The sequence below is a fragment of the Mytilus trossulus genome, chromosome 10 (genome assembly GCF_036588685.1).
Source record: "Mytilus trossulus isolate FHL-02 chromosome 10, PNRI_Mtr1.1.1.hap1, whole genome shotgun sequence".
Classification (NCBI taxonomy): domain Eukaryota; kingdom Metazoa; phylum Mollusca; class Bivalvia; order Mytilida; family Mytilidae; genus Mytilus; species Mytilus trossulus.
This window is the reverse complement of record NC_086382.1, coordinates 21,266,121-21,278,270: the sequence shown is the minus strand read 5'-3', so window position 1 is coordinate 21,278,270 and position 12,150 is coordinate 21,266,121. Positions and strand designations below refer to the sequence as shown.

At 32.6% G+C, this 12,150-nt stretch overlaps 1 protein-coding gene across 2 annotated transcripts; it reads left to right on the top strand.

Annotated features, from left to right (window-relative positions):
• Positions 1-6,163: 6,163 nt before the first annotated feature.
• Positions 6,164-12,150, top strand: LOC134687046 (uncharacterized). Of its 2 annotated transcripts, XM_063547003.1 has the most exons (6): positions 6,164-6,295; positions 6,631-6,738; positions 7,354-7,389; positions 8,212-8,288; positions 9,193-9,345; positions 11,185-12,150. In XM_063547003.1, the coding sequence occupies exons 2-6, from the start codon at positions 6,661-6,663 to the stop codon at positions 11,351-11,353; spliced, it is 513 nt and encodes a 170-aa protein (XP_063403073.1). In that variant the 5' UTR covers positions 6,164-6,295; positions 6,631-6,660; the 3' UTR covers positions 11,354-12,150. The 2 variants fall into 2 exon arrangements, with proteins under 2 accessions (XP_063403073.1, XP_063403075.1); XM_063547005.1 differs by lacking the exon at positions 7,354-7,389.

The following is a 12,150-nucleotide window of genomic DNA, read 5'->3' as shown; positions in this document are numbered from 1 at the left end:
TGTCTTGTAAATTTCTCACATTTTGTGAATAGAAGATAACTATATTTAATGTATATAAGAGCCTTGAAAGTTCTACGTGTATATCATACAGGGTCAACCTGACCTTGGCCTCATCTCAAAGATTATTGAACACGTTTTAGGTTTCATGTTTGTCTCTTTCTCAGATACTATAAGCAATAGGTCAACTAATTTTTTGTGTATGTTGTATGGAATGTCAGATTGTAAAGTGTACATGGATGTGTGGCAAGTAAGATCTGACCTTGACAACGTTTACAGGGTTTATTGGTAACTTTTTAGTTATTTTTATAAGGTCTGTTTCTAAGATACTATAGTCAAATGGTAACATTGATTTGGTATATGTAAAGACTGTAAAGTGAAAATGTGCGTCTGTCAAGGTTTAACTCTCCTTGACCCCATTTCCAGGATTTATTGAACACTCTTGAGTTATCCTGGTTAGGTCTGTTTCTAAAATATAGCATGGAGATGTTATTTTTACAGATCAGCTAAAGGATCCTACAAATTAATATAAGATACAGTCACAGATAATAATTATATTTATAAGTACGTCTGAGCCAGTGACAACTCTACAACAAATTTATCCATCGGATCACCAGCAGTGATGGTGATACATGGCTGCGTACATTATGTATATACAACTCGTCTAAACATCAACCAAACAATGTTAGATCTGTAATCTGTTCTTCCCTCGCCGGAATTCGAACCCATGCTACTGAGATATCGTGACACCAAATCGCCTGCACTGTAACCGGCGCGCTAGACCACACGACCACCTGGGCTTCAAAATGAAGCTTCCGGTGGCCGGATGTTACCTTTCCACGTCAGTTTTAATCTAGCGTCGTATTACAGTACATGGTATATAAGGCATGAAGATATTATTTTTACAGATCAGCTAAATTATCTATAGTAAAGGATCCTACAAATATATATATAGTCAATAGGTCAACTAGATTTAATAGATGGTAAGACAGTAAAGTGAATTTGTCCGTCTGGCAAAGTTCATCTGACCTTGACCCAATTGTCAGGGTTTATTGGTCAATTTTCAGCTATTCTGATCAAGTTTGTTTAAAGACACTTTATATAGTCAATAGGTCAACTAGACATGGTGTATGGAATTCTGTAAAGTGACCATGTTCGTCTGGTAAGGTACAGCTGACCTTGATCAAATTTTCAGGGTTTATGGGTCACTGTTTATTTATCCTGGTTAGATCTATTTTTTAAGACACTATAGTCAATAGGTCAACTAGATTTGGTATATTGAAAAACTGTTAAGTGACCATGTCCGTCTCGCAAGGTTCAACTGACCTTGACCTCATTTTCAGGGAATATTGATCACTTTTTATTTATCCTGGTTAGATCTGTTTTTCGGACACTAAAGTCAACAGGTCAACTAGATTTGGTATATGGAAAGACTATAAAGTGAACGAGTCCGTCTGTCAAGATTTAACTGAACGTTCGTCTGTCAGGGTCCATCAATCCGTGATCTCATTTTCAGGGTTCATTGGTCAACATATAATTGTTCTTGATAGGTCGTTCCATAAATTGTTCTTGATATGTCGTTCCATAGAGTTTATAAGCGATTTAATTGCATTTGGACTATGCAGAAAAGATTAAAGAATTATTAAACAAGTGTTTATACTTTTGTTAAGATAAAAAGTCAAAAATTACTTCAGTATGCCAAAAAATAAACTAATCATGCCAGACGCATGTTTTGTCTACAAAAGACATGTTTATCAGTGACGCTCGAATAAAAAAATAATCTAAAAGGCCAAATAAAGTACGAAATTAAAGAGCATTGAGGAAAAATGTTTTGCCAAATACAGCCCCGGTAATATATGCCTGAGGTGGAAAAGCCTTAGTATTTCTAAAATTCAAAGTTTTGTTAACAGTTGATTTTTAATTATGACCATACCAATGACAACTTAAGTGCTGACTACTAGGTTGGAGATAACCTCGTGGATTTAAAACTCCACCAGCAGTGGCATCGACCAAGTGGTTGTAAATAAACTAATTATATAAACTTGAAATTAAGTATTTGCCCCACACTCGCGTTTCGTCTACAAAAGACTCATCGGTGACGCTCGAACAAAAACATAAAAAATAGATAAATTAAAAGGCCAAAAAAAGTACGACGTTGAAGAGCATTCAGGACCATAAAAAAAACCTAAAGGTTTGCATAACACAGCTAAGGTAATCTATTCATGAGGTATTTCTAAAATTATGTTCTTTTGGTTCAGTTTTAACAATTGGAACACAAACTTCAACAAGGATGTCTCTTTGGAAGTCGGTAACAATTGCTGTTGCAAACATCGAAAACAGTAGCGAATCCAGAAATTTTCATAATTGGGGGCCCACTAGCTGCCTAAGAGGAGGCCCGATCGCTTCACGCTTCAGTGAATCCCTATGTAAGCAACCAATTTTTTTTCTCAAAAGCGGGGCCCTGCCCCCCCCTCCCCCCCTAAATCCGCCTCTGGGAAACACTGGAAATCAATTTTGAATTCAGCCTTTTGAACGAGAGATGAAATGAAATGAAAACAACAACCAAAACCTAAATGTTCTTTAGAAAGAAATAATCCTGGGTGAGTACCCTGGTTCTAATTAAAAGTTAATAAGTCAATTTTTTAGCAAAAGAAAATCCCAAAAGTCTTTAGAATTATAAAAGCTAAAAGAAACTAACTGATACGATAGCATCTGTGATTATTCAATTGTATTTCAGTTAGTGGTATAGCAGGAGTTTCGGATAAAAAACATCTGCCTCTTAACTAACATTTTTCCAAATCAATTTCGGGAAATCCAAAAGTCATTCAGGGATAAACCTGCATACTGACATGTAAACATGCGCAATTATATCATATTATGTAATATGAACGTTCATTAAAATACTGTTTGAGGTTGAAACAAGGTGAGCTGTTGCAAAAAAAGTAACAAAACAAATCAAGATATATCATTAATCATATAATAATAACATGTAATATCCATCAATCACTCCATCATACATACGATGATGTTTTGCTTGGCTACCACATAATTTAACAAATGTGGTGGTCCTTTTCTATTTACCTGTTTGTAGAATGTATGAATGTATATGGACATTTTGATCCTTTGTTGTAATGCACATTGTTTTGAAGAGGAAGGTTCTTTCTTTTCAATATACTTATATAAACAAATTACCTGGGATTTGATTCGTTTACTATGAATTGAAGATTTATATAACACAATAAAATTGAGAAAGGAAATGGGGAATGTGTCAAAGCGACAACCCGACCATAGAGCAGACAACATAAACGAAGGCCACCAATGGGTCTTCAATGTAGCGAGAAACTCCCGTACCCGTAGGCGTCCTTCAGCTGGCCTCTTAAAAAATATGTATACTAGTACAGTGATAATGGACGTCATACTAAACTCCGAACTATACACAAGAAACTAAAATTAACAATCATACAAGACTAACAAAGGCCAGAGGCTCCTGACTTGGGACAGGCGCAAAATTTCGGCGGGGTTAAACATGCTCATAAGATCTCAACCCTCCCCCTATACCTCTAGCCAATGTAGAAAAGTAAACGCATAACAATACGCACATTAAAATTCAGTTCAAGAGAAGTCCGAGTCCGATGTCAGAAGATGAAACAAAAGAAAATAAATAAAATGACAATAATGCATAAATAACAGCAGACTACTAGCAGTTTACTGACATGCCAGCTCCAGACCTCAATTAAACTGATTGAAAGATTATGTCTTCATTATATGAATATCAGGCACAATCCCTCCCGTTAGGGGTTTAGTATCATACTATCATAAAATATATGAGAAGAACATAACCCGTGTCATGCCAACAACTGTTTTTTAAATAAATGTGTTTAGTTCCGATGCAAAGACCCTATAAGTGAATCAATATTAACGCCAAAATATGAAATCTTTAATGACCTGACACCAGTATCGTAACTATATCCCTTCTTTATAAGTCTGTTTAAAGGTTTTGTAAGCTTTTGAGGTGAATGCTGACATTTTTGTGCTTTGTAAAGAATATTACCATAAACTATTGGATGTGAAATACCTGAACGTATAAGATGTCTGCATGTTGAGTTATATTTACGAATTATTTCCTTATACCGATGATAAAATTTAGTAAATGTTTTGACTAGTTGGTGATATCGAAAACCCTGGTGTAATAATTTTTCAGTAATACATAAATTTTTCTCGCTAAAATCTAATACGTTGTTACAAACACGAGCGAATCGTACAAGTTGAGATATTTTAACACCATAACATGGTGACAAGGGAACGTCACCATTTAAAAATCATCTCTTTTATCATAGATTTTAGTATTAAGCTTTCCGTTAGTGATATAGATATCAAGATCGAGGAAAGGGCAGTGGTCATTGTTAGTATTAGCTTTATTTAAAGTAAGTTCAACAGGATAAATTTCTTTAGTATACATACTGAAGTCGTCATTATTTAGAGCCAAAATATCATCCAAATATCTGAAAGTATTGTTAAATTTTTGTATCAAATGTTGTTTCGATGGGTCTTTGCTAATTTTAGTAATAAATTGTAACTCATAACAATACAAAAACAGGTCCGCAATAAGTGGTGCACAGTTAGTCCCCATTGGTTTTCCAATAACATGACGATATACGGAATCTCCAAAGCGAACAAAGATGTTATCAAGTAAAAATTCAAGCGCATATATAGTATCAAAGCATGTCCAATTGACATAGTTCTTTTGTTTATTGCTACTAAAAAATTACCTAAAAGAGTTTGAACATATGTTCTCGCATTCTGACTTTTTAAAAGCCCAGTTAATTAGGGATGTTCGCTTATGACAAATAATAATCACGAAAATCACAACAAAAGACACCTAGACGTTTACATTAGAGAAAATTGACAACCTCATGAATCGGATCCAATTAGATAAATAAAATTAACACTAGTCTATAAAAATTGCATACAATAATATAGTAGTAAATCTGATGTAAAGCGATATCATATAATAGATAAATCTTTGCAACATAACTTACTTAAATTCTATAGCAAATGTTTCAGTGTGAAAAGGCTTACATTAGTTGGTTCAGAATTATATTCTTCATCATATATGATAAAGATCTGTGCACCAAAATAATTAGAGGATTCTGTTGCCGAGTCGTACATGAATCATTTGCGTTCGACTTACATTTTGACTGACTTTAATTTCTAGTTTTCCTGTCGAAGGTCGGTGGTTCTCTCCGAGTACTCCTGCTTCATACAGCAATGACAAAAGACCACCACGATACAGCCATGCAAGTGTGTTAAGAGTGACGTCAAGAACCAAACAAATCTTACAAGTAGTTGATACATATATAATTACAATGACCATTTTGTAATGTAATTATTAACATGTACTATTTTCAATTTTGAACAGCACTTTTTACTAAAGCAATAGTTTGGGCTAGGACACTGGGCATAGTTCAAGAATCGTTGACACGATGTCTCAGAAAGATGTGAATATATGTCCTAAAGTTGTCACATATTTAGTCTTCAATTATAAAACAATATTAGTGTGACTGTATTGTTAGTACTATCATCCTTAACAAACTGCAAAAACAGTTGATCTGCAAGGCTATACCAGCTTTGCTACAATACAGCATGTTCTGTGTTATAGCCCTAGATACAGCTGACGACAAAATGCATAACTTGACTATTAACAAAGGCTATATTTTCGGCTATATTTTTTGTTGTAGTAATAAACCGAATGGTATATGGCGCGGGGACTATATAGGCGATGTTGCCACGACACCACAGAAACAGGGATTTGAACGTTTCTAAAGGGGATAACAAAAACTAGCTAACCCTAATTTGCAGAAATGAATTTCATATGATATACCATTCAACATGTTAAACTTTCCTAGCTGATATACTTAGTCAGTTTACATGATTTAAACAGAAAATATAAAATATATTACGCTTACTTATAACTTCGTTGCAAATTAAACGTGTGGAATTTTACCTCGTCTAAAAAGACAGTCAATATTATTATTATTCCATGCAAACATTCTTTGTGGTCACATATATTACATGTATAGGGTGTTCCAGTCAATGTCCTGTGAAATCAGTTGTCATAAATTTTCATCTCTAAAAACAATATTTACGTCATTATTTCGAATACAAAATTAGCATAAATAATAAAGAAGGATAGGTTTAGTCATTTTGAATTATCCTATTTTCTGAGAGGTATATATACAAGGAAATTATCTTTTTTAGTGATAGGCTCACATCGAATAAGGAGTATTTACCTATAAATGTAAGTTTGATGTTATAACACATGCATATCATTTGCATATTTGTATCTAATGTAAATAATTATATACATAAAGCATACATGTAATTCTATAATCAGATTAGCATTATTTTTCTAAGTTTTGCTTACCAGAACTTGTAATTCAAGATTCAAATTATTTTTATTCTTCTATGTACTTCTTTAGAATGACTTCAGTTTGATAACAATAAAGTTAGATTTAGTAAAAAATATAAAATCATATCATACTTTTGAAAAAGTAGAAATATCAATTAAACGATACAAAACATAAACGTCTATTATGTTTTTTGTTCTCGTCATGTTTTATTTTTATTTTTCAGAATAAAGAAATTTTGCCACAGGAACTTATCATGCGCTGCAGTAGTATTTTAGTTATTCTGATACTGGTTTCTATCAGTGATGCATGGCTTTTCCGTCGTAATAAAAGTGTATGTATAAATTAAGATGTAAAAGGGGAAAAGAACTTGCTGTACACAATAATCAATTTATTTAATACTGCAGACAACACCACAATAAAAGTGTGTGAAAGGCATCTGATGGTTCTTGACGAATTGATTATGGCAAATATTTTTTGATAATATATATGTTCGTTTTGGTAGGTGACAGTAACTCTGTATACTACATTATCATGCAGACAATCTGTCCAAACAAACAATTCCCTATATCTAGCTATAGATAGGTAAATCTGGATGTAACGATATTTGTTATTCTTTTTTTTTTTTATTATAAAACATATACTTAAACAATAAACTCATGATAGATAACAGGATTGACACATTATATTTGCGACAGACGTGCGTTTCGTCTACAAAAGACTCATCAGCGACACTCCAATCAAAAATTATTAAGAAGGCCAGATAAGTTACAAATTTGAAGATCATTCATTTTGAGACCAAATATTATTAATAGTTTTGCCAAATATAGCTAAGGTAAACTATGAGATAGAAAAGCCTTTAAGTTAGTATTTCAAAAATTATATAAAAAAAAACGTCATCGTAAAACATTATTCCTGTTTTTAACAACAAATACAATCTTATTTTTAGAAATCTAGTGGATCAGGAGGATCAAATGTTAAAAGGGTAAGTAATGTAAATAATGCGACACAATGTATTTTTAGAATGATGGAAGCTAAATTCTATCTATGTAAATTACAAAATGTAATATCCTGCGTGGCCTGTTATCGCTATGACTATTATACGTAAAAGAGTAAAATGGTTATCATCGGTCGTGGTTTTAATTATTTTTGAAACACAAAAGCCGAATTTTGTCTGTTTCTTATGAAAAGGTTATTTCTTGTGTGCATCTTTATCCAATTTATAAGATAATCGGCAAAACAAATCACTACCTCAAGAGTTCAATTATTGCTCCCAATTAAAATTATCAAGGGGTCTAACACTGACTACAAGTAGTTTACATATTGAAGGTGTTTATTGCAAAAATGATATTCTGTTATATCTGTTTGCAGGGGGAATATCTACAGAGTAATTACTGATTCAGTACAAGCTTTATTTAAAAGATGTACTATGCATGTACATTTTCAATTAAGTAACTGTACTTCATTGCTAAAACCTCAGTCAGGTTGACTTTGGACAGGTCGTTCTGTTTAGGCACTTTAGATTCAAAACTTTCGAACGAAGTATTTTTGTAATTAAACTTTTAGGTTTCAACAGTTCCCGTTTAGAATTAACTCAGAGACATTATCGCGCGCACGAAAAACGGTATATTATTCCTCTGCGCAAATACATATGCATGTCAAATAAACAGAAAACAAAACATCTTGAAACCCAGTTTTTAGTTCAACTATATCGTACTGTTTTTTGTCATGGCGGAAAGTGTTTTTAATACCAATTCAATGTAAGAGTTTTCATTATTTTTCCTTCAAATTGAATTTTTATTTACAGCTCCCCCATGATATGAACAAGAAAGGTCTTACAAATCTATACAACAGCAAAGTTACGAAAGTTGAAAGTGTTTCAAGGTATGTCATCTATTTAAGCAAAGAAATGGACATTATACCTTTTGTAGTAACTGTCATATTATACCAAACAACAGAATGAAACTAGTTAACTTGTTTAGAAAACAACCCTTTTTTAAGTCTATATCGTACTACTAAAATACTTATAACTAGGTTTTGATTGTTTTTTACTATACGGTATTTATGAAGTACCTACGTCATTACCGAAACCCATTGTCATGTGTTGCTAGAATCTATCTTCATCGCATATGAAAATCAGATGTTATTGCCAGTCAGACGATTAACCATCAAAGGTCAAATCAAAGACGAGGAAAATTTTCAAACGACCTTGACTATCAATGATGGTCTTGCATAGTCGGAAAGGTCAAATGAAGTGGATATTACAGGCAATAGTACAACCTTCAATAATGGAGAAAAGCCTGACGGGTCTATGTGTTTCATTTGCAATGCCTGCGACATTATGCTTGCTATTGATCAGCCATTTTTCAGCAGCATTGAAAGTTACATCAGGTCGTCCTTGTCGACAGTGCTTGCTCATTGGCTCATGATAGATATGTTAAAATAACGATAACCTTGATCACAAAAACAACGTTTTGATAATTTACAGCAACCAATATACTTGTAGCTCTACGGAGAATGATATCAGAGTTTAGATACACAAAAAAATGCGTGAGGCAAAGGACAAATTTAGAAATGTTTTTCGATCTATGGACGCCATGTTTGGAGCATTACTTATTGATTGAACCTTATACTTTGTAATTCAATTTGCTGAAAGTTGAATCGTAACAGATACAACACTGAATCTGATTCTTTATTCAATATAAACTCCATGTATTGACTATTTGTTAACGTAGTTATATGACTTGTGTATATTTTCAGTAAAACTAATGTAATCATTTTTTTCCAGACCATTGAACGGATTTCTAGGGAAAATTGGAATAAAACATACTGGAGTTGTAGCTACTACTAAAAATGGTGGAAGGTTTCTGGTCCACAAAGGCCCTGGTTATGGGAAGTCTTCAAGTACAGTCGTTGTCAACGCCAAACATATGTCAAACAAGTAAGAATTTGTATTCTGCATTTGTCATATGTAATTTGCTTATTTTCAGGGAACGTGTTTTACTACCACCTTTGTTGTTTTGATTATCGGTATAATTTTGATTTTGTCATGTCACTTATCGATTTGTCTATTGTTACAATTCCGAATTCGAAGATCTCCGTATCTGAAAACGTAACAAGGATGGTGCCTTTAGTGGAACAGAACCTGCTTACACTTTCAGTGCGCCCGAGTTCACTTCCTGTTTTTATAGGTCACGTATTGCTATTTTTGTTTTGTTTTATATGCGTCATATTTGGTAACTGTTGTTTGTCTAATCGTTATTTTGTGGTCATGTTGGTTGTTGAGTAGCTTTTATTTGACTTATTGATTAATCAGTTTCACCCGACGTCTCTTTATAATTAAAAAAAATCATAAAATAGTGCATTATAAACATTTATAATTTGACTGAAAACAAAACTTATTAGATTTTGGTGAAATATTTTATGTGCGGATTTTTATTGATATGCTGCTTAATGGCTTTAATTCATATCTCATATGTGTAATAATTTATTGTTTACTTTTTGTGCACAATAAACACAAACCAAAATAACTCGCGGCAGATATAAAAGACTGTTGTATATAATGAGTCTGAATGATCACTGGCACTTGTCTCAGAAAAAATATTCCTATATACATTGTACCTTAATATAACACACGGTACTTTCCTTGCATTTTAGTAAAAATGTCAGGCGTTGACGAAATTCAGTTATTTGCCGCTTTCTATGCTGTCAACCACACTAAAACTTATTATATCGTAAATCTAAATTTATTTATCTTTACAACGATGTATAACATGCCTACATTAGTTGTCGGAATCATCCGTAGCAGTCCTACCAAAGTATGTTAATCGTAATATTTTTGCCAACCGCTGAGGGATTGGCAATAAACGCGTCACGCCTCCTTATATATCTCGGTTTCCGATTGGTCAATTTTATGGGAAAGTCTAAATGATTATCGGAGTTATCTGATCTTTTTTCATTTTCATACGTAAAGTCAAGAGAGAGTCTGCATTTCATTGACGTCATGGGGAAATTTGTATCTAAAAAAGGAAACTCGTAACTTATTAGACATAACACTTGTGAGGTTTTTTCAAGGTATCTTATACAATTGTACTAACTGGATGATATGTTCTATTCATACGAAAACTAACAGTTTTCTCTAAAACAATTTTTATAATTAATCATTTACTGCGAGACGTTTATTGCTAATTTTGTGTCGGTAGACGAAATAATTACGATTGACATACTTGAGTAGGATTGCTACGGATGATTCTGACAACAAAAGTAGGCGTGTTATACACAATAGTGAAGATAAATCAATTTAGATTTACGGCATGACAACTCTTAATGGGGTTGACAGTCGATAAATTGACATATAACGGAATTTCGTCACCGCCTGACATTTTCTTAATCGCGAGTTAAGTACCTTGCGTTATATTAAGGTATATAGGGGGAAAATTCTGAGACAAGTGCCTGTGTGAATGATCTACGAAACAACATATCTTTTAACATGTTAAATATTTTAGATGCTATACATTTATGAGGTTCTTGTGTGGTTTACAGATATATGTTATCCCGCTAACCACACATTTATAATTCTGGTACCTTTGATAACTATTAAAAGATTAATACATAATCATATTACACGCTCAATCTCCTGCATAATGATTATGAATGAAATGCTATGTTGTTGTTTCAGATTTAATACCAACTATTTTTATTCTCGTAACCCGAGCAAGATCCATCGGCGGAGGTATCAATTTTACTGCAACACATTTAATAATAATGCTTTGTATTTCAGATGGACAAAAACAGGAGAAAAAACAGCATCTGGTGGAAAAACAATTTCTGATGTCATGAAAGATGGCTTTGTCAACAAAAAGTATGGATTTCTTCCAAACCAAAAAATATGTTGGGGGGCTTCTAAGAATATAATGAAAAATGCGGATCGACAAAAGCGAAGTTGTTAGAATATCACTTGAATTGTTTCTTTTTTGTATGCATGATATATTTTATATCAAAATCTTTTTAAACATGTAAAGAATAATTATTTAGATAAGTACATTCCAAAATCTATTTTGCTAAGATGTGTTTTATACAAAGATGTAGAGGTAACTTAAGTATCTTTTTATAATCCTTGTATCTATGATGAGTTCATTTACATTTCGGTAAATATAATGTTCATACACTGTTTGCCAAAAGTCATGTTTTGAATTATCAGGTCAATTCAAGTTCTTAAATCTATGAAAAAACATGGTGATATAAAGCTACATAAATATGCAAGATCTTATATTTTTATTATATCATAAAAACGTCAATATTCAAATGATTTTTATTTTTTTAATTACTTAGGAAAACATTCTTATCTAATGAAGCTTTTTTTTATAACCCTTTTCTTAATGACTAGAATGAGTTATGCGAACAATCGTGGCAGTCAAAGAAGATCATCTTAATGATATTAAACATTTTACTTTCACATTAAAGTAAGATGTATGAGATAACTTTCATCGTATTATGGAAACTATTGGCGGAGAAAATGTTAGCATTAACGTCAAACCCTTGGTCTGTAATGGGACGTTTTTTTTTGTTTGAAGTGCATTATCGTTATTATTTACTGTGTGCAAATCAAATTGTGCACGTAATGCATGCTGTTATTGTAATTGTTATTCTATGTTGTGTTAATGCTATTATTCTTGTCTTATTATATATTGTGTCGCATACTTTTACAAAATAGAGTGCCAAAGTAAAATAAAACATTTGTATCTGA